The 23,427-nt window shown below is 42.6% G+C and overlaps 1 protein-coding gene across 8 annotated transcripts in view; it reads left to right on the top strand.

The window, feature by feature from the left end:
- Positions 1 to 23,427, top strand: part of nav2a (neuron navigator 2a) — a 224,625-nt gene that overhangs the window by 190,253 nt on the left and 10,945 nt on the right. For 7 of the 8 annotated variants that reach the window (XM_085407819.1, XM_085407808.1, XM_085407801.1 and 4 more), the window contains 13 exons: positions 7,502 to 7,631; positions 9,365 to 9,683; positions 9,872 to 10,595; positions 11,991 to 12,210; positions 13,767 to 14,050; positions 15,091 to 15,156; positions 15,800 to 15,844; positions 16,415 to 16,575; positions 16,704 to 16,886; positions 19,218 to 19,270; positions 21,197 to 21,220; positions 21,612 to 21,686; positions 23,250 to 23,333. In XM_085407819.1, coding sequence (XP_085263945.1) covers positions 7,502 to 7,631; positions 9,365 to 9,683; positions 9,872 to 10,595; positions 11,991 to 12,210; positions 13,767 to 14,050; positions 15,091 to 15,156; positions 15,800 to 15,844; positions 16,415 to 16,575; positions 16,704 to 16,886; positions 19,218 to 19,270; positions 21,197 to 21,220; positions 21,612 to 21,686; positions 23,250 to 23,333 — 2,368 coding nt within the window. The remainder of the gene's footprint in view (positions 1 to 7,501; positions 7,632 to 9,364; positions 9,684 to 9,871; positions 10,596 to 11,990; positions 12,211 to 13,766; positions 14,051 to 15,090; positions 15,157 to 15,799; positions 15,845 to 16,414; positions 16,576 to 16,703; positions 16,887 to 19,217; positions 19,271 to 21,196; positions 21,221 to 21,611; positions 21,687 to 23,249; positions 23,334 to 23,427) is intronic. The other variant, XM_085407813.1, reaches the window with a different exon arrangement.

Here is a 23,427-nt window from a genome sequence, read left to right as displayed (position 1 = left end):
CCGTTATTAGAGCTTTTTCATCTTAAGGATATAATTTAAACTCCTTCTCATTCTTTGTTTCTGTTGATTGTCCAAGATTTTCATGTATAGCTTAACCCTGTAACGCCAGGTGTTACAGGGTTCCAGGTGTACAGGGTTAAGCTATCATGTTTGTTACCTCTGCATCATCAGTGTTTTATTTGTTTAAGGTAAAGATACTGTGAGCAATAAATTGAACAAAAAAACCCAGATGTAGCAGAAATGATTCAAATAAAAACTCATATATGCAAATTAATATTTAATTTCTCAACACACAAAACACGTCAGGTTTTTTTTGGTTTTTGGTTTTCAATTTTATCCTTCAGGCCTTACAGGATTAACATCTTTGACCCATTGGTGGTGCTAAAGTGCTCCAAGTGCCAAACATGAACCTTGGAGAAAAGAATCAGGAATGTCCCCAGTAGGGATGGGTATCGTTTAGGTTTTATCCGATACCGGTGCCAAATCGGTACTTTTGAAACGGTGCCGGTGCTCAAACGGTGCTCAAACCGGTGCTTAAAGAATGGAGAACACAAAATTGGTCCAAAAACCTCTCATGTTCAGCTGGTTTTTTGTAAAAAGATAACAATGTTAGCCTTTTCTGCAGCTATGGGGCATATATGGCATCACTCTTGGCTTTAAGCAGTGCTTAAACAATGGAAAAAACACAAACTTTGTCCAAAACCTCTCATGTTTAACTGTTTTCCACTTTTTCTTTGGTCATTTTAGCCTTTTTGGCCAGGGTGAAGGGAGTATCTGCCATCAAACAAGAAGACAGCCGCATGTAGCTATGATGATGTTTGCTAGTTCACCTTACATGCATTAATGTAATAACGTGGTTAGCCTACTCAACGTAAATTACACACGAACAACATTAAGCTACTCGCCCAGAGAAGAACGGCTGCTGCTGCCGTCATCATCCGTCATCATTTCTGCTACACTGGCAGGGCTAGGGGCCAGGACTCTCCTCTTCGTGTTTTTGGGGGATGTTGCTAACTCCGGGTCCAATAACAGGCAACCCACGCACAGTAGATGTGCTCGGTGTGAGGTCTCGCAGCAAGCTATCATACAGCGCATTTCTGGGCTTTTAAAAAACCCGCTATGCGTCGCCAGGTGTTTCATCGGATTTGAGGTGTTACCTCCTTTGACAGTATCACAGTATCAGCTTAAAGCACTTGTTGCAGGCTGCTGAGTTTGCATATTTTGCTGTGAAGTACAGCCAGACTTTTGACCGCTTCGCCTTGGACATTTTAATCTGTAGCTCTGCTCTAAAAGAACGTACGTACCTGGCCCCGCCTACTATCCTCGGAAACGTAAAATTATTGGCTAGAAGTGTATCACAGCTCAGGAAAAAAAAGCACCGAAATAAAGCACCGAAATGTGCGCTGCTTTTCGGTCTGGTTACTACCGTTTATGTCAGAACCGGTGCCATGATGGCACCGGACACCGGTACCCATCCCTAGTCCCCAGTGAGATTTTCTTTACTGTATGGTTCTAGACTGTAATTAAACAAAAGAATGAAAAGGTATCTGTAACTGCACACATTCACCCCGTGAGTTAAAAAGCCTCTCCTTTGTCTGCTCTATCCTTCTACAAATGCTCACTCATAGCACACAATAAGCAGCCAAATATTTTTCTCTCCAAATGTCCAGACTCTCACAAAGCCTTCGACTCCCCCTCGATTGCTAAATGCTTTAACTGCCTCCCAGCTACAGTCATGCTAAAAGCTGTGCTCTGCTATATCCCAAGGGGGCAGGGGCTGCTCAAACCATGCAGGCCAGGCATTGCGGGGCTTCTGGGAGCCGTCTGAATCTGAAGCTGTTCGATGCAAGATGTGAGGTCAACTGTGTTTCCAAGTTAATGGTACTCCCACACACATGCTGCAGCTGGCATAAGATGCTATTCCGCCCACATGAGAAAAAAAAAATCTCTATTTTAGTCAGTTCAGTTGCATGTTCTTTTTTCCCTAAAAGTAAGACCTCTCCTTGACAGTTATTGTAGCTCATATCCTTAATTTTTAGTTTGTGTTAGGGGGTGAAATTGATAAATGTTGAGGGTCAATCGATGGGGAAGAGCAACATAATATGAGAAGAAAGAAACCCACAGAGACAGAGTCTTAAGAGAACTGATGTTTTTGTTGCTATGGATACTGCATCAGCAGAACACCAAACACCTACCCGCTGGGCACACTGACAAGCACTAAAGAGGGCGGGCGGGGCTGCTACTCAGGTAAATTCAAGTGTTCTCTTTTTGTCAAACATTGCAGCTCTAACAGCCACAATCGTTCTTTCCCCATCCTTCCACCCACTTTTTTTTAAAGTACTAATAGAGGGCAAAACAAAAAGCTTAATATGGGATAAAAGTTGCTGCCACAGGCAGCTGAACAAGCTACAAGTCCAGTCGTGTGGGTTTTTTTTAAGGAAAACAAAGAAGCCAGAGATGGTCCCTTGTCTCTGGTCCAATATGGAATCTGACCCAGACCAGGAGGTGATAATAGATGGGGAATGCAGATCAAAGGAGCATTAACTAATCTACAGCGAGTGGTTTGTGGAATCAGCAACACAGAGTAAGTTTTAACTCTCCATACCTTCCCTGAATCATATATTTTCCATGTTAGCTTGAATTCAGATGGGGAGTAAGGGAGTGGGGTTCGTGCAGGTTGCAGCTTTAAAGTATTAAGCTGATTATCCACGTTTCACCATGTGAGCTCAGGAAAAGCTCTGGGGACACGAGTGTGTTTCAGGTCTGCAGACCTGAAACAGACAGCATATTTTGTCCCATGATTCCCAAATGTTATCCTTCATTTATCCCAGTTGTATATTTATATAATAGATATACAGCTGATACATGTTAAACAGGAATGGGTTTTTTTGGGGGGGTTTTGTTTTTGTTTTTTTACATCAGCAGTTGTATTTACTGCACAGTCTTGCACTGCATGACTAATCGTTAGCTTAGATGGAAACCCAACCAAGAGCATCTGTCGAAAAACTAGAAAAGTGGGAGAAAAACACAAATGGTTCAAGAGTAAGAGAGAAGCCTCTTGAAAATGTTTTATTTCCTTAAAGTGGGTTATCATCTGTCATCTGGGGACTCTTTTAAAGATTTCAAACCAGATGAGTATTAAAAAAAAGGGACAGCTTAGGAAAAATCTGTTTTTATGTTGTAGCCGCCTTTTCTTTCTTTATTTATCCCAGCGATCCCGGGAGCCTGTTTCCTTAACCGATGGTCTACAGGCAGGAGTCACAGCTCTGTGCTTCATTCTAGCATTGAGGTGACAGTAGGTTAGTTTTGAGTGCGGTGTGTGTTTATGCCTGCAGACATGAGGAATTCCAAGTTTGTCACAGTAGTCTTTTAAATTTAGGGGGTTTTTTTGTCGCGTGTGCAGATGCAGCATGGTGGAGTCATGTGCGTGAGTTCAGAGATGCGTGTCACGTGTGTGAAAAGTTTGTTGAGTTTTTACCGTGGATCCGGGTCAGTCTGTCGAATCTAAAGGAGTCTGTGTTTACACATCAAATAGAAAGAGAGAGAGGGAGAAGTCAAAGAGAAGCTAAGTGAAAGAGCGGCAGCCAGAGGGATCTACATGCTTTGATAAATTCTCAGAGTATAGATAGCAAATGTTTTCCCAGGACAGAAGACAATAGGACTAGACACCAAAGAGAGATGGAGAAAAAAATGGAGAGAGCGAGAGAGAGAGACATTCCTCAGTGTGTTGTCTAGTCCAGTCCAGTCCTGTCTTACAGGGACAGCTGTGTCATTTTCATACCACAGGGCTCCTGGGCTCCAGCCCAGAATGTGCCGTTCTCCACTGCCTTCATCTTCACACTGTTCGCACTTAGTCCTCATATCATTTGTTTTGTTTGTTTGTTTTAAGCTTTAAGTGTATTCAAATATATGGTCTTTTTTCAGACTTTCAACTTTTTCTTATACCATAATAATACTTTTTGAAGTACCTCAAACACAGGAAACACTTCCTCCTGGGCTTCAAGGCAATGAGCACCTGCAGGTGTAAATGCTGTTGTGAGGCAGCGTTGGCTTAGAGAAATTGATATCCTTCATGCTGTACCATTTAGTGATAGGAATAAATTGTTTTGCATGGTTATGATGGCACTGATTTGTGTGGAGGTAAAGTCTAGACACTCCTTCTGTCCCGATGCTTCCACAGGACTCACCTGTCAAGTTGTCCATGCTCTTATCTGCGTCGTGCATCAAACCCTGAGGGCTGGAAGTCAGAGAGACCGTCAGTTAAAGCCACTCCCTCTTCCTCTCCCATCTGTCTGTCTGTATAGTGGGCAGAGCAGCAGTTTGGGGTTATGTGATACAGCTGCAACGTGAGGACCAGTAGTCACCCCTCAAACACAGGAAATCCCCTTACTTCTGCTTCGCAGCTCTGTTGTGGCCCCACGTCTGTGTGTACATTTCTGCGGCACAGATCCTGTGTGCATGTGCCAGAGTCGGACTGGGCTTTTCAGGAAGGGGGGGTACAGTACAGCAGACCAACCCACCACAGCCTCAAGGGACACACACAAGAAAAGTTAAAACAAACACAACCGCTGCCCTTTTCTCAGGACACTTTTAGACACTTCTATTGGCTGACCCGAGCAGGAGCCCATTTTTTTCATTCATCCTCTTGCCTCCCCCTCTCTGCTTTTCTCTTTAAGGAATTTTGGAGGTTTGACTTCTGAACTCTGACCCCTTCGGGAAAGCAGCAAGTTTTCTAAAGGGACCTGGTTTGAGACGAGGGTTCTCGCTCTCTCTTCATTTAGGTCACTTTCTTTCTTCACTTCTGTCCTGTTTGACTGGTTTGCAGAGTGACACAGTGTAGCCACATGTCATCCCGATGAATGACAAACTTGCACATACAGTTTAACTGCAAACTCCACTACATGTAAGAGTCACTTTTCCGTTCATTTCCATACCCTATCCCGCTTGCTTCTGTTATATTATGTTAGAGGAAGAAATCTAAAAATCCCAAAATTTTCTACATGACTTGATCCTGTAAAAGGTTAAGAGGAGAAAATATATAATTTTATGATTTGGGTAAACTGGAAGAGTTAGGAGTACATCACATCATCCCCTCAGTGTGATGATCTATTAAATGCCGACCTCATTGGCCTGTGTTTGGCACCGGTTCCCCCCGTCTCTGTCTCCTGTGATTGGCTGTAAAGGGCTCAGTGGTTGTTAACTGGCAGGTTGCTTTGCCAGCGGGAGGCTGTGGGCTGAGCCACGCCGCTTGGCCTGATCTCTAATTAGCACTGGCTTGTCAGCTGGTCAGGGTGGATCTGTCTGGGAAATTGCAGTCTTACAAACACACACACACACACACACACACAGGCATAAGCCATGGCTGGGAAAGACACAAAAAAGCAGCAGCGGGATGCGGATTGTCCTTTAGTTTCAGAGACTTTGTCTGTGATCATGCAGTTTTGACTTTTGTTGCCTCTTGATTTTTGTCAGGCTGAAGTGGCTTATTTAGGGCTTGGGGTGTGTTTCAGTGTGCACTCTTTAGTGGTGCGGCTGCAGCAGTGAAGTGGTTAAAAGTCCCGGGGGAAGCTCATGTTACCAGCAGTAGGGCAGGCCCTTCTCCCCCCCTCCTTACAGGTTTCTCTCTCTGTTAGTCCAGAGAGAGACGAAGAGTGCCCGAGGGGTGAAGCATCAGCGCAACGAGTGACAAAGGAGCTCAATCTAGGAACTTTGCCAGGGCAAGAGAGGGAGCGAGAGACATTGAGGAAGCTCAGAGTGAGAGAGCGACAGACAGAGAGGGAGTGGGACAGATATTTGGCTGCGTGAACTCTCTCAGCGGCATGGAGTCATGAAGCTCTCTGTCCAGCTCGGCATTTTCCCGCAGCGCTCTGCTTCCCACAGCAACCAAGGCACCCTGAGCAGGTAGATACCTATGTGTGTTCTTATCTTTGTGTGCGCGCACAAACGCATAAAAGAAAATAGAAAGTTTGTCCTTTAGCACAGACAGCTATGATTTGTTGAGAATCTGCAAAGGCCATTGCAGATTTCATATGTTATCTTTATTTCCTTTTTGGGGTTTTTTTTTCTTGCATTGATGTGTGTGGGAATTTCCCCTGTGGCTGTGTGGATGAGCTGAACCGGTTGCGGTCACTCTCAATCTCTCTGCACCTCACAGCTCGTTTGCTTTACGGATGCTTTACGGATGCTTTCAACTCTGAAAGCCAATGGCTCCACTCACTCTGCTTGTGCCGGTGATCCCAGAAGGAAGTTGTGTTTTCCCCTGTCTCTGTTTGTCAGGTTGTTAGCAAGGTTGCTCCAAAAGCAGCAGATGTATTTTGTTTAGAGTCTGCCAAGAAACAGCTGATTAGGTTTCGGTGGCAATCTGAGTCTGGGATTTTTGCCATAGGAAATGCTTTGTTTTTGTTTAGTTTTCTCTTTTTTTTTAAGGCCATAATTATATGTTTTCATGCGGACTTCCAAGTTAGCCACTGAGCAGTAATGTTGTATAAAAATCAAGACTGCAAGATGAATGAGGAATTGGAGCAGTTAGAAAATAAACGATGGGATATTTGAGTTTAGGTTTTTGGTGGTCTTTCAAACACGTACCCTTAATGAGATGAAGCTCTTGTGTTGGTGCTTATGTTCAGACACTATTGTTGATTTGAGGAGTTTTGCTCATTTTGTTAAGGGAAAGCTGCAGAAAAACACAAACTGCTCAAAGAAATCCAAATTCAACCTGTATTGTTTTAAATCATATACAGCACAACCTTCATAGTTTACAAATTCTCTGGTTTTACTTCATTTTAGAAATAGAACATTTTAGGTAATAACAGATTTATCTGACAGACTAACTTATAAAGAGTATTTGTAGATGAAACGTACAATATACTGAGACAAGCATGTGTCCTCGATGAGTCTTAAAAATGCAAGTGACAGCTTGACAAGAGTTGTGCGCGTGTGTGTTCTGATGCCAACCCTGTACCGGCCATCACCATTTGCCCCCCCCCCCGGTCCTTTCAGAGTGATCTTTGCCAACTGGCTGGGTTTCCTGTCCCCCACAGATTCTAAGCAACACACACACACACACGCATATTTACAAATATCCTGTTCAGATGGGTCTGTTTGAACAGTTCAGACACACACAAGCACACCATGATGTCACCCCTCCATTGCGCCTTTGTTCGTGTGATAGACAACCCCATTCAGCCTGTTTGTGTGTGTGTACCCACACTGAATTCAGTTCAATTTCAATGAATATAAATCACGAGGCAGCTCTGAACGTTTATTTCAGTTTAGCAGTGCTCAAAGTTCTGTGCGTCTGTGCCTGAAAAGAAATATGGAAATGGGGGAAAGGGAACAGAATAATTACTTTTAGGTAGTGCAGTGTTGTATTCATAGGATAAGAAGCATCACAATTCAGTCTGGTGTCTCCAAGCTCTGCTGTCTTCCTTTTTGTCTTCACTCTGGAAGAAGCACTATTTAAAATGAGCGTTTCCTCCTGTACTGGTGTGTGTGTGTCTAGTTGGGACGACAGCAGCTCTGTGAGCAGTGGCATCAGCGACAACATCGACACAGATGACATCAACACCAGCTCCTCCATCTCCTCATACGCCAACACCCCCGCAGCACAGCGCAAGGGCCTCAGTACACAGGTGAGACTACACACTCAAGAACACTGCAGTCTTTTTAAGAGTGTTTAGAGCTTCTCGTCAAAGATGATCATTTTTGTTTTATCATTATTTTTGATTTATTTCGCCAAAATAGAGCAGGCATTTTCTTTGTGCCCACATGAAAACTCAAGGGTACCAGTCAAGAAAAATGTTAGCTGTTGTTATTTAGGACATAACAGTGTTTTCTGATTATGGTTGTGTAAGAGGTCCACCATCCGGGCACCTCACACCAACCTGTTTCATGACATTTTAATTTGACAGCTGAAAATATGGGGTGCTTGATAAAACCACAGTCTTTATTTGAAAATAGAAATAATAAATCTTTATTGTTGTTGCTGCACACATGTCTGCAAGTCTTAACAAACCTGTAATCTATAGCCTAACCTTCTGTCTTGACGCTAGTTATAAATATGAAACCATCTGTATCTGAGGTTGGAAACATTCTGCTGTAGTTGCATGCCTGCTTTGAGTTTAACAACTTTCTGAAGCCTTTGTTTCCATCTGTGGCTCCAGATCTTTGTTGCTTTGTGGATTCAAAATGACAGCAAGGCATTAATGGTTTTTTTTAATTTAGAAACTGTCTGATGGCCAATGGACATACAGGCCTCTTTGTACACTCTATAAAAACATACTCAGTCTCCCACCTGAGTTGAAATGATCTGCCTTCAAAATGAACTTTGCTTTTTTCTTGTGTTCTTTAATCTTCAGGTGCAGTGGAGACGTGCCTGTCCGTTTAGTTTGGCATTTGCAGGGAGTGTATGTAACTCTCTGGGCCAAAATTAACATATTCTATCTTTTAAAATGTGAGCCAGATGAAAATTTGTGAAGGGCCTCATATGGCCTGGATTTTTATTTTTTATTTTGATTGATTTGAATGAGCGTCTGTCTGCTCTACTTCAATTTTTTTTTCTAACTGTGTCTGTCCCAGCATTCCTCGGCACATCTCTGAACTCTCAAAGCTAAAGCTGGTGTTGACACTAGCTTTAAACCATTAAATAGTGATTTTGAGCCACTAAAGGCTCAGGAAGTTGAGAGGTGAAATGAGAATATTAACAGCTGACTCACATGTTTATGTCACACACACACACATTGTGTTGTGGCTGACGCGTGTCTGTTATTGCTTCAGAGGCAGAGGTGGAGAAGAAAAACAAAGGTGTGCACAAAGACGTCTTTCTCTTAGTGCAGCAGCCAGATTCATTAAGTGTGTGTCATCTGTCCTCGTGGAATCCTATATTGGCTGGATTTTTTTTAAGGTCTGTGAGCAGAGCTGCATTTTTGTACCGTTGTCTGGAAAGCTGCAGAATCTACTTAAAAGTTGCTGTCATCTTTCCTGTAGCTGAAATCTACTAATTTACAAATTAAGGCTGAGCTGTAACAGCAAATTGAAAATGGTAAAGCTTAAACAGTCAGCATGATTTCAATGATCACCTATCGGAGTTTTAAAAGGCTTGCATCTTGCTTCAGAAAATTTTGAAATGAAGTAGCTTCCTCAAAAACATGAACTGCTTGACAAAGCAAAGGTAAAAAAGTGTATAAGCTGTTAGTGCTCGAGATGCTTAAGCCCAGATGTTCTCAGACAGCTGCACAGGTGGTGATGACGGCGTAAATGCTGGTAGCTTTAACCAGTATGATGGCTTTGGTCATAAAAGGGGGCTTTTTAGAGCCACATTCTCTACTACTGCAGTAAATCTGACTATCTTTGTATGTCTTCCCAGCCTGTAACGGATGCAGAGAAGCACTCAGCCTCAACACCGGCACACCAGACTTGGTCTGGAGACGAGGTCAAGAGGTCAGACGGACGTTCAGACAGCGGGGTTAGGATGGAAACAGGTTCCAGGTGGAGTCGTCGGAACCCCTCCGACATTTCTGATGAGTCAGACAAGGGTGGCTCAGGAAGAAAGACTCCCTCCGTGTCCCACACTGGCTCTTGGAGGAGAGGCATGAGCACTCAGGTGGGGGTGACGTCACCCCGGACTAAAAGCACTAGTAGCACAGGCTCCACTGGTTCAGTGAGCCACAAGACCCACAGTTCAGGTAACATGATCATCCAGCACTGATAATAAAAAAATGATCATTAAAGTCAAGTGTGACGAATAAACTTTTAGACATAAGGACAATTTGTCACATTTTATAGATGCAGGTGTCACTGTATTGAGAAAAATGAGATGTCAAGTCAGAGTTTGAAAGCCTGTGTTTCTGATGTCTCATTCTGTGTTCTGCAGGTAAGACAGATGATGTTAAGGTGTCAGAAAAAGGACGTCTCTCTCCTCGTTCCAACGGCCTTCATCGCTCACCCTCGGATGCTGGGCGCAGCAGTGGTGATGAGGCCAAAAAACAGACGATCCCCACCAGCCGCACACCGACAACACACACACTCACAAACACCGTCTCCGAGCCCCACACACAGACGCACGCACTGACCTCACGCACCCCAACCAGCACCTTTGGCTTCAAGAAGCAAGGCCATGGGATGGTAACAATGGTTACCGCCAGTGGTGCCACCATCACCAGCGGCTCGGCTACACTGGGGAAGATGCCTAAATCTGGGGCGCGCTCACTGTCCGGAGGGTTGAAGGCTGGCGGGCAGGATGGAGGCACAGTGTTAGGACACCATGATGATGGTTTCCTCCCGATGAGCGCCCGCTCCACCCTGCAGTACCGTAGCCTGCCGAGACCCAGCCGCTCTGGAGCAGCCGCCCGCAATGGGAACCGCTCCTCCACCAGCAGCATTGAAGCCGCTGTGCTTTCTGTCACCTCTCATGGGAAAAACTCAATCAGCATAGCCAAGGCCAACGGCTCAGCAAGCCTGCTGGCCAATCAGACAGATCGGGAAAAAGGTGTCTCTGAGATTGACAACCTCAGGAGTGGGGTCGCGATGCAGAGCGGAGGAGCAGCAACTGTTCCTCTGACAGGAAGACAGCAGGTTTCTTCACCTACATTACGCAGGTGAACACACACACTTAGAAACCATCGTTTTGTATGCTGAGTAATCCTGCAGACTCACTGACAGCTAAGTGATGAGCCACCCTCTGTGGGGGCCCTCTTGTATGGGCTTGACTTCACCCGCATGCAGTACACACACACACTGAAGACCATTTTAAAGGCAGTAATCATGCACTCACAGCAAATGATAAGTAGTGGTGAGTAAGGAACACATGTGTAGACTTGTTACAGTCTTTGAGAGGTTAAATCAGGCCATTGTGAATCAGACCTTGAGCTCGGCTGATCAGCTGCCAAGCCTCAGCCTTGGTGGTGTGGGGTGTAGGGTGTGGCACAGGGTAATGGAAGCTGAGTCTTACCTCAGCTCTCTGCCCTCATTAATGTGAGGGAGTGATAACTCTTCAAAGAGACTGTGCTGCTATTATCGCCTACCACGGCTCCAGTCACCGCTGCCTGCCATTTAAATCTAACCACAGATTAGCATAGAAAGAGGAGAGAGTTGTGTGTGTGCTGGCCTTGTCTCAGATTCACTGACTATACTGGCTACAGTTTTGCTACTGTCCTCTTTGTTACAGAGTTGAAATGAATACAGTTGAATTGTTGGCAAAACAAAAGCACTTTTAAATCACTTTGCTGCTCCATTTAACACTTTAATCCTGCCACAGTTCCAAACTAGGCTGTCCAGGTAATCTAAGTTTTAGTTTTCAGCTTTCAGTGATTATAAAACTAAGGTATTGATGAAAGAAACAACAACAACAAAAGTTGTTCTGTCATATTTTAGACGTTTTATCTTCTATCATAAATATGGTGCTCTGAAGTACAACACAGCCTTTTGTCCTTACCTGTAAGATCAAACTGACTTCTTTTCTAGCTTTGGCAGCTTTAGTTCAGTGTATTGATTTATTCATATGTTTATTAAGGTTTTTATTTTTAAATTCAGCGAATGCCCGATGCTTCCAGAGTAAATTTCAGAGTAATAACATGAAATGATGATCATCATCTCAACACAAACGTAATAGAATGATGGTACTCTCTAAACATTTTACTCCTTTTTCTATTTTCTATTAATATTAATATGCTACTTTTTTAAATTGGTTTTGCTAGAAGTTTCCTCCTGTTAAAAGGGAGTTTTTCCTTCCCACTCTCACCAAGTACTTGCTCATAGGGGCTTGTATAATTGTTAGTTTTTTTCTGTATTATTGTAGGCTCTCTATCTCACAATATAGAGCACCTTTGGGCGATTATGGTTTGGTGCTGTATACAAAAATCGAAATGGAATTATTTATGCGATGATATACTACAGTGTTAATTGTGAATTTGCTGATTACAAATACAAGATTGCACACTTTCTGCTCTACTACAAGCACTTTAGCTTTTCTGCCTCTTCCGCATTTACCACAGATTATTTGGTGGAAAGCCCAGTAAACAGGCGCCAGTGACCACAGCTGAAAGCATGAAGAACTCTACTGTTATCTCCAACCCCCATGCTACCATGAATCATGTGGCTACAGTGCTGGAGTCTCCCGATGGAGGACTAAGTTGCTTGGACAACGAAACCAGCAGTCACCTGTTTGGAGGCCGGGCACTTGGATCGGGGACAGGCACGCTGGGCAGTGAGCAGGTGAGCAGGACGTAAATAATGGAGAGACTGGATTAGAATATCAGTCAAATAAAAAATATTACATCTATCAAGAAGATTCTTTATTCTCTACAGAAAGAATTTCATTTATACACTATAGGTGCTATCAGTCTTTTAAACTTTTGAAATTGCTGAACTAGACTGGATATTAGTTGATTTTAGTAGATGTCGATTTTGGATCTGTCAAGGGAACAGCTACTTATTCATTAGCTGTACTTTTACATGTAGCTGTACAGTTCTCCAACTGCTCACCACCTGTTAGTTACCATAAAAAGAGCCAAAGTATCTACTTGGTTTGTTTTGTGGTTTAAAAGCAGCTATACAAAAATAAGAAACATGTTTGCAGCATGACAAGAAGGTATTAATTAATGAATTCATGGAGTACAAAGGATGAATTGAAAGAGTTCCCAACTTTATTTATTAGGCCTTTGAGAAGTACCATCTGGTTTTGAAGGCAGTTCCAAAGTCAGAAGACGTGCCTATTCCTCCGTGGTTGGTCAGGGATTACATGAACTAAAGTTAAACGGGTTGCCATGAAATTTGGCACAGACATCCATCTGGTCTTTAGAGTTAATGCTACAGCGACTGCACGTGTTAGCTTTGCGATTTCTGGTCGACATCCAAACAAGAAGGTCAGGTTCGGCTTTTAGATTCAAAATGGTTATGCGCCTCTGAGCTCAGCAATGATCCAGATGTGTGTTAAGCACGTGAGATATGTTTGTAGAACTACTACAAGGCTTTGGGAGGGACACGGAGATAATTTCTGTTCTCACCTTACTAATTCCACAAATGTGGTAATTTCCTCGAACTGCTGTTAGGTGTGTTCAGTTGAAGTAGAACCTGGCAGTGTGTGTACTTGTTGGATTGACTGTAGGCTACATATTGCAGCACAGCACAAATGTGTGAGCATGCTGGATCATGACCTTTCCATCATGTTCACACATGATTCATTAGGCTTAACCAGATTAGTTATGAATCATGAAGTGTCACACTTTGTCATCTTTTACAAAGTAGCAGTCGTGTCTTTTTAAACAGTGGGCACGAAGATATCCAAATACTCAGTTATCCTAATGAATATACATCCTCTGAGAAAACTAGAACATCTTGTATACTTGTGAGGGTGCATGTTTAAAAATATGTCTGTTTGCTTTTATAATAGGGTTAGCATTGTCCTGGGCCAAAACAGGCCACTCAGTAAAAACACGGCTAACACAGTCGATCTTTTGGCAGTTAAAGAGCCAAATGCTAGTTTGTAGGGATAAAATATAGACCTAGAAGAAGGTCAATATCAATATATTTTTCCCTCATCAGCTCAGGGTTAACTAAGGTTAACCCATTAGGCCAGAAACATGTCTCCCAATATGATAATCTTACTCTGTGACTGCGAGATGTGTAAATCAGCAAGTTTAATTGGACTGTGTCAGTGCTCTATCTTATTGCTGCACATCACAAAATAATCACTTCAAAATATAGGCAGATTTTTTTTTTTTATTTATTTATTTTTTTTTATGTTAAATCTAATTTTTGATCATCCTCAGGCCTCCAGCCCTGGCTCTGTGTACTCCTCCACTGGACCCTCCAACAGCCTGACGTGGGGAACCACCCTGAGCAGCTCCTCTGTGCAGAGCAGGGAGAGCACCCTGGGTGGACACGGTGGAACTGGAAGCGTGGGTTTCCCTTCTGTCAGCAGCATGCACACGAGCAGCGAGTCCATCGACATGAGCCTAGGCAGCGCCGGAGGTGGCGGCCACGGGACCCACAGGGAGGACACGCTGTCCGCTCTGGGTCGCACCGGCAGTGTCAAGACCGGCATGTCTGAAAGGTTAGAACACACATTTCCTACGAATGATCAAACATTGAGCCCTTTAATATTTTACATTCATCAGTTTGATTTTTGCAGAAGATTTCACATTAATGACAGTTCACCTGAGGAGAAAAAAAGTCGGATTGTGTAGAAGTCCTCTTAACTGTTACCTCTGTAAGCACTTTACTAATGTTTATGGTGTTGACTAGTTTTGAGTTGTAATGTTCTTTTGGTACATTATGTTAAAAAAAGACAGTAAAGCAGGTTAGTTATCTCATGACCTTGCAGTGTGCCTCAGTTTCTCAGTCAGATCAGTGCCTCATTATAACATTGTGTTTCTAAAAGCTAAGATAGCAACAGCTAAAAAGAGTTGTTAGTTAAAAGGACAAATAAGACAGTAATTGTAGTAAAATAATACAATCCAGCTGAATCCAGCTATTAATGAATGACCACTGTAGCTGCAAACAGCAGTTGAAGGGTAATAAGAAATGCATGCCTCATGTAAAATGGTCATGGCCTAATGAAGCAAATAAAAAGCTCCTTACATATGAAAGCGTAGGTTAAGTAAAAAATAGTTTGTATAATGCTTAATTCTAGTGAGCACTTGAAGTATTTTATTCTAAGATCTATTGTGTCCAACATTCTGTTGACTTGACATCGGCTACCTTTTAAAGAACTCAGAATCAAAATGATGTATAAAGCATCCACCATGGTGAGTTGTCACTTCTTGTTTGTCATTCTGTCTGCACTCGAGCAGAAACATAATCCCGTGGCGCCCTCAGCTGATTATACAGTAATTGTGGTCATTGTAGCAGATTCCATCCTGACAGGTTGACTTTGTAATGTGACAGGAATGACATAGAGGAAACTTAATAGCATCTGAAGTTCAAGCTTTAAGGAGGTGACATCACCCTCGCTGAGTTTTCTTATTAGCTTCGCTGGTGAAGCGTCATGGACTTGATCTGTTCTTAAACATTTCTTCATTTGCGTTATTTTCTAAAAACTTTCTTTCTCTGTGTCTGTTGTGCGTTTTTTTTCCCCTTCCTGTCTTCCATCAGTCCCCTCTCCTCCCCCTCTGCTAGCCCTATATTCAGCCGAAACACCCTACCTCGGAGGCAGGACAGGTAAAATGTGCCTGTATGCAAGTGCTAGGCTTCTGGTGAAACAGCTGTGGATTTACCTACTAAACCACCACCTGCTGTCACACAGAGAGCACCACCAATAACCTCAGAGAGTCCCTCTGTGCGGTAGTTAGTTAGTATTTTGTGGTTTTAGTTTGAAATGTGTCGCTCTGTGTGGTGGTTTGTGTGGATATTGTTTTTATGACCTTTTTTTTAAGCTACTGTGTGAATGGTTGTGTGTCAGAGTGCATTTGTGAGGGTGTCTGTGTGGATGTTGGCAGCTTCAGTGTTTTTGTTTGGCGGACAGCTTCTAGTCTGTTATGACTGTTCACTTATCGCCACCTTGTGGTAGAGTACAGAGATGCCAGCATGAGCTTAGGTTGTGTTTGAGTTTTCACTGCAAAAATATCAATCTCAGATCATTATTTTTATTTATCTTTCTGAGTCTTTAAACTCTTTTCCACAGAAAAACTGAAAAATTGTGTCCAAAAAAATTTAAAAAAAGATGACTCAACATGTAAAGATGGATGTTTTTTGCAGTCTAGAAATAATATAATTTGGTAGTTGTTGAGAGATGCAGCCACACATGTTTCCTTGCCTCCTTGCTTCCTTTGTTTTCCTCTTCTGAAGTGTTTCTCTCCCACAGCGGACCACACTGTGGTAGAAACACTCTGCCTAAGAAGGGACTCAGGTACTGAATTCACTCCCCCGCTGGTCATGTTGCACTTTTGCACACTGGTTCACTAAATTGTCCTCCGCCTTTCTTTTTGTTGTTCTGCGTCCACATTCAGTCTTCGAGGCTTGTTGTCACGCTTTCAGGAATGCTTTTCTTTTTAATTTAGCACTTGGCACATTTGTTGTTGTGTTGTGCTTCTGTGCAGAGGCATGTCGCGTTGTCCCCCGTACAGATCTGTCACTGTGCTTCGATGCAGCACACTTGATTGTGGGCCTCAGATTTTCTTTGGCTTCTGCTCTGCTTTTTTTTTTTTTCCTGCTAGTTTATGTTTCTCACAGCTGGAAGTCGGTCAGTGTTGGCACATTGTTGTCTTAAATTGTTTCAGCATCTGATTCATCTGTCGCTAAATCCAAGCCATTAATCAGTTTGCTTCAGCAAAAAAAAAGAAAGAAATCATCTCACTGATTGTGACGTATCTGGGGAAAAAAATCCAAATCGAGATCAACTCATCCGTAAAAACGGAGACCTGTTCTGCTCTGTGTCCTCACTTCTGGTTTGACCTTTTTTGTCTTTGATGTCCTGTAGGTATGGTCCCTCACCACAGCTGCGAGGCCACGAGGAGGCCCGTGATTGGCTGCGCTCCCACTCCACCAGTGGCCTACAGGACTCGGCCAGCAATTCTCCGTTCTCTCCCGGCTCCAGCCTCACCTCCCCCTCTGGAACACGCTTCAACTTTGGACAACTCGGTATGTCTCCACATCTGACAATGTTACCTTAGTCCTTTGTCACAATTTTATAACATTTTATAAACATATGAGTAACAAAGAAATGTAATGCTTGCCAACTTTTACATTGCCGTATATCATTTTCACAGCATCAAGCCCGACCTCATCAGCTCAGATTAACCTTGGTGGTCTGCGCAACAACAGCCTGACCAATCAGGATGCCCCTATCGACCCTTGCTGTGACAACCGTCTGAGAAACTCCTGCATGTCGCTTGACGAGAAGACACGCACCATGAGCAGATCGGGATCCTTCAGGGATGGCTTCGAAGAAGGTAGGAGGAGACGGGAAAAAGCTGGATGTGGTGGTTTGGTGAATATTCGGTGGCTCCGTGTGAGTCCTGGCCACGTTTTCCTCAGATGTTTGGTGAAATCTGTAATTAGGTGTAATCCTTTTCTAAGAACTGCATGCCCCCCCATCCCTCTGTGACTGTGAAGCCTCAGCTTCCTTATTTCACGTCCTCATGCCAAAAGAATTATTATTCCATTTGTTTAGAGAACATTAGGGCAGATTACAACCCCTCCTCAAAGAAAAGCCCTTTATCCCCCTTAGAAATCCATAATCAGCTTTAGTGTGGCTTTGTTTTTTTCATAAGCTTGTTTATTGGGAAAAGTACCCACCAGTGCTTTTCCCACCAGCGGGCAGACTCCCCACTCAGGAGAGGTTTCTCTGCTGGAGCCATCCCAATCCTCTGAGCCATAGAAACAGCACTTTGATTTAGAGGGGGAGGGGGGGGGGGGGGAGAAGAAGGGAGAGTGAAGGAAGCACAGTATTTTGTTCTCTCAATGGGGAAAAACCCAGCATTCAGTGATGTTAAAACAGTAGTTTGCTGTGAACTTGGATTTCAGTAAACCATAATAAACACATAACCTGTTATAATGCAGCTGAAAGACATGCTAGGAGGTAAAGTGAAACATTTTATAGTTTAAAAAAAGTGCAGAAATTTATACTCCTCTCAAATTTGTCACAGTCATCCTGGTTGGTTTTAGGTTATAGGATGCTGACGTAAAACTTGAAAGCACAGATGATCATCACAGGCGGGTTTCACACCCAAAACTGTAAAGGAATACAAAGGCATGTGTGTCCTCCACAGTGAAGGCGGTGTGTAAATATAGAGGACAAAGCCATGAGCAAAGACATCAAATCTGGTAACACGTTTTGTGAAACAGCTGATTGTATGTGTTCTTCTAAATTCCACATTGAAACCTTTTTTCTTTTTTTTTTTTTTTAAATATCAAACTCTGATAAACATCTTTTGTCAGCCATACCAGACATGTTCATGATTTCACCTTTTGCCATCCGTTATCTTCCTCCAGAACACTGTTACATTTCTAAGCAAACACATGTTTAAGGCTTTCTTTTGCTAAGAGACTAAGGTCACCGGTTAGTCGTGTCCTCTCTCGTGTACACAGTTTCAAAGCTGCCTTAATTTTGAAAGTCACGCACACCTGATTGTTTTTTGTTTTGTTTTTTTTTTTTTGTTTTTTTAAGAGTTTGGTGGAATGTGCACGCACAGTTACTTCGCTGCAAACTTATTATTAAGACACCGCCATTCCCGATAGCATATCTGCCTCAGTTCTTTCCAGCTCTACGAGTCTGTCCTCTCTTTTACTAGTGGAGATAATGACAGGGTTCACAGTGAGGTGTGAGGGATATGTGGTGACATTCAAGATTACTCAGACATAACTTTCTCCATCTCACACACTCTTGCTGTGTGTTTGTGTGTTGGTTTGCAGTGTGCAGGCCTGTGAGGATAAGAGTGTGTGTGTGTGTGTGTGTGTGTGTACATGTGCGTATTACCCAAGTGTAGAGTTACCCGACTGTTCTTTGAGTGACAGGACAAAAGTCACATTATACTCAAAACACTTTGTCGGACCTGTCCTTTTTTTAAGAGCGACACCATTATACAGTTTCACTCCATCCCCTCCACCCAAAAGCCTCCCCATTTTATCATTGTATGTTCTGATCCTCTTCCTGCATCTGCAGGCTAAAAGAGACTTACTGGGAATTTGCACTCATAAAACCTTCAGCGCTACCGGCGTCCTTAATCAAACAACTTCTGTGAAGAATAATGGATATTAGTAGTTAGAAAAAGATGTAAACTAATAATGATGATCTAAAACTAAAGTGCAGTTCACCTTTTCATGTGGCTTCCAGCACATGATTCTGTCTAGACCAAATCAAGATAAAAGTGAGTCACATCTCATACTTACAAGGCTATTTATGAACTAATAAATCAGCTGGGATCGGCACAACCTCTCGGTGCGGTTGATGACATCACACTGCTGATCCTTTCTGATCTGCTCACAGCCAGGAAACAGTGCTGGTGTTGTTTCCCTGCCTCTGATGTGTTATTACCAGTTGAGTCATTAGTTGCGCCACAGTCTGACTGCTGCATGTAGGAGTTCTTTATCTCGGCAGTCATTATGTCATTTATGAGGAGGTGGGCAGGAGCTGGGAAGACTGGGAGGAACCGTGCTGGGTGGGCAGTGTTGGAAAAGAGTGGGTGGTTAGTGAGGGGAGTGTGGGAGGTCTGCTGATAATGAAGGTGCTTGTGTCTACAGATGTAATTTCTAATCACTGCTTTCATATTTTGTCTTTTCAGTTCACGGATCATCTCTGTCTCTGGTCTCCAGCACTTCTTCCATTTACTCCACGGTGAGTTCAGAAACTGCCAAGTTAAACAGAGTTAGTCATATATGACTGAGGTTCTGAATAAAAACTACATTTTTAAAGTGATGCAAAAGAGAAGCAGTGCATTTTTTCTGGATACATTATTTTTGGGTAAATAAAGAATAAGAAAAACATTTCAATATAACTGCTACTGAAAAAGCGTGCACTTTTGTGATGGTATCTAAAAGGCAAAATCTCATTTAAGGCAGTCTTTGCAAAGCAGCAGGTATTGTGGTATTGCAGCAGCACCACAATTCACATGGAAACTGGAGAAACCAGTTTGTTCTTTTGTCAGCGCAGTTATGATATACTGACTACATGAATTGGTGAATTTACCCCCTAATCCGCGCAGATATGTAACTCAAAGATCCTGTGAGAAATTGGCTGTTTGAAGTCACACGGGACAGCCCACGAGTATGCACTGTAGCCAGTCAGAGGTTTGTGCTTCACAGTGTGGCTCCTCCTCCCTGTGTGAGTTTCCTCACCTGGGCAGGTGTAGCAGAGAAACTCTCAGACACTGGCTGGTTCTTTTTGAGATAAAGAGTCGCAGGTTCAAAATCACAGAGGGGAAGAGACTGGAAGCAAAATGATGGCAACTTTATCCTTGACAGGCGCTGTCGCATCGTGGCAACTAACGGTAGGGATGAGACGGAGCAGGGCCGTAGGGTGCAGAAAGTCTTTGTTTTTCTTGTGGTCTGAGTGTTGAATACAGCTGTTAACTATCTGATTATGTGGAACTCTTTTTTTTTTTTTTTTTTTTTTTTTTCTGAGTGTAGATTGCGAGGTAATGGTGCTTGATTGATTTCAGAGATTCATTTGCAGTTTAGTTTAAAGGTCTCCAGGTTAGAAATCACACTGATATGAAATTTCTTTTATCCTATTTATTGCTTGTCCTTAAAAGCACACAAACATTTTGCCTAACTAAATTATATTCACATTTGAAGAGCTTATGTGTCACCACAGAGAAAATACATGATATGTTTTGTCTGCGTTTCCAAGACAGACTGCTGTTTGTGTATCTAGGATAAGCCTTTCGTGTGTGTGCGTGTGTGTGTTAGTGTTTGCATGCAATTGACAGCTCCGTTTGCGTATGTGGACAGATGCCACGTGCCACAACACAGATGTGCTCACACACCTCTGTGCACAGATTAGATGATAAAAGCTGTTGCGTGCTGCTGCTCCGATCAGGAGCTGGAAAGTGGACAGATGGAAAAATCGTGGCTTATCAGCTCTCCTGCTCAAGTTCAGGAGCTATGCTGAAAGACTGTTGATCACACTGCAAATCACACTGCAAAGTTCTATAAATGTAATTTCGTATTTAAAATCGTATATTAAATCTTATATCTAATCTTCATCAGAAGATGCAAAATTCATGGAAAACTGAGGCATTTGCTACGTCGCTGTCATTGGTTGGAAATGGCGTAAGACGGCTTCATAGTCGTATTAAATTTTAGCCTCAGGGAGGCCAGTTTTGATCCAACAATACACTGACCTCTTGCTAAGAAAGATCTTTCCGTTGCAGTGTGTTTACACATAAATGTGGGTGTTGCGTGTTTCGCTGTTTTGGTGAACGGCAGCAGGGTGTGTTGTGTTCGTGCAAGCGTTTGTTTTGCATGCTCTCACTCTGTACATATTTGACTACCTGTCTTTTCTTACTATTGTTCCATGTGTAGCCTGTCAAGACAATGAATCTCTCAGTGAAATGCCTTTAGGAGGATTTCTCTACTTTCCAGACATATTACGCCAGACAATATCTTCCACAGTTTATAAAGCTCATATCCATGGAGCGAACAAATCAGACGAGAGTGTGCTCCAACCTCCACTCTGCTCTGCTTTTTAATTAAAGTCTGTCTCAATTCAGCCAGTGGTGCCCTCTAATGGTTTTCTTATCTTCTGGTGTTTGTTTTACAGAATGAGGAAAAGTCTCAGTCGGAGGTAAGCATCAGCCCGCCCACAGCACTTCTCTCCTCTTTAATTTTCCGCACACAGCCACTGGACTTGTTGGAACACGGGGATGTTTTTACAGTTGGATCCAGATACACGTGTAGCTGTATTGTGACTGACCCTGTAACAAGCTCTTGTTCCTGTGAACACCTGCGCGTGCTCTTTTATGCTTTCTGCCATTTCACCGCTGAACCTGAACTTCAATCACAGCTTCAGAGCTTCAATCTGGGAGCCTGACTCTTTTGATGCTGGATGCATTTATGTGCTTAGCGTTACATACATGCTCCATGAAGGCATGCATGTATTTAAATCTATGTGTGTATGCTTTTGTTTTGGCGCCTTTTGATGTCATGGCATTTTTTTTTTTCTTGTAAATCCTCAGATTCGCAAGCTTCGGCGGGAGTTGGATGCCTCCCAGGAAAAAGTTTCAGCCTTGACAACACAACTGAGTGCAAATGTAAGGCCTCAAGCACTTAAGAACATGCAAACCCAAACTGTTGAAGAACATCTGTCAAAACTATCAAAGGGGTTAAAAAAACCCTTTTATTATATATAGTATATAGTTTTTATTTTCCAAAGATTAAGCTAAATAAGCCATTATATGTCAAATAATTTCCATATATGCTCATTTCTAACTGCTAATTAGAGAAGTTTTAACAAACATATTGAGCTCTTTAAAATGCCAGCGTTTTCTCAAATTCCTGAACATTTTCCAAATACAGGCAGAAACACTTATTCAGACTGAGGGGATATCTCTTACAGGTATCATTTTACAACTGGTAGAATGATCAGAACATCTCTTTAAGCATCTCTAGACATGATCATTTCTGCCAACCCTGCTCCTGTATTGCACAAGTCCTGCCACGCTCAGCTGGTAATCTTCAGCCTGAGTGGGCGCTTGCTAGTAGTTTCACTGTGGATTAGAGATATGGAAGCAAGGCAGAGGTGTTACATTACAGCAGTGTCAAGTCCCAGCACAATGCCGAGGGTTTGTCCCAGATGTGGAGTAAAGATTTGTTGTCGATGACGCCTGGATACACAAAGTGCACACGAGTGTTGAAAGATAAGCACAGACGGAGCAGACAGGAGCTGGTATTGGGGAGGTGGGCTTTGTTCAAATGTATTTATATGCATGATGAATTATCTGAACACACCTTGAAGCCCTGGAGGCTGCTCTAAAAAGTCACGACTTGAATCACATGTCAGTCAGCACTGTGCTCAACTCTCACACACATTTCTACAGGCGTCCGCGGAACATTTATATTCACAGCCCAGAACATAATAGTGAAGGATGAGCAAGTTCACCCATGTCTAACTGTTTAAATCACCATAATGATCCATGTCACTCAAAAGGAATAGTTCAAGTCTTTTGTTGTAAATTTGTCTCCAGTTTTAATCCTTGGCACTCACATTATTTTTCTTTGACATGTCATGTCTGTGTCTGTATTTCTTTTGAACTGTGAACACATACCCAAGTTACCTCTTTCTCAGAAGGTCGTGTAAAAAAAAAAAAAAAAAAAAAAAAAAAAAAAAAAACACCACCTAGAGTTAAACTAGGTCTGACCAATCGTTGACTGTCTGTGGCCTTGAATGAGCCAAGGATCCAAGGATTGTTTTTGGAACAGTTTTGTCATAGTTGTACTCGTAATGTGCCCTCTCCAGAAGATAATATTTTTTCCCAGGACATTATTGGTTAGTATATTATTTGGGTTTGGTTTGGTTATGTTTTCATTTTGGTGTGAAGATGGATTGACTAACATGTTTGGGCTTTAGCCTCAAGGTTAACGTGTCTCACTTTTTTCCGTTCATCCAAAAAGTAGGCCGTTCATTTTCTTATTGTCTCTGTTTATTAAATCAAGATTGTTTCATACACTTACAGGATATTATAAAACAGACTTGGGATACAATTCTTTATACACGAACCACTTAGCTCTCTGAAGTTAGCTAAAATTTGTGTATTTGTATATTTGCCATGTTATGTAAGGAGTTGTTAAGATGCAATTTGATTGTTTCTTGTCAGGCTCACCTGGTGGCAGCGTTTGAACAGTCTCTGGGCAACATGACCATAAGGCTGAAGAGTCTCACCTTGACGGCCGAGCAGAAGGTAAAAACAGAAAAGAAAAAAAGAAAAAAATGTTTGGTTTCTGATGTTTGAAAGAAAACTACTGTGCACAAAGTCTCTGTAGATGATTGTTAGG

The sequence above is a fragment of the Rhamphochromis longiceps genome, linkage group LG1, assembly GCF_057381845.1.
Source record: "Rhamphochromis longiceps isolate RC_006_pf linkage group LG1, R_longiceps_female_GT1.1, whole genome shotgun sequence".
Taxonomy (NCBI): domain Eukaryota; kingdom Metazoa; phylum Chordata; class Actinopteri; order Cichliformes; family Cichlidae; genus Rhamphochromis; species Rhamphochromis longiceps.
The sequence above is the reverse complement of the archived record's forward strand: the minus strand, read 5'-3'. Positions and strand labels throughout refer to the sequence as shown.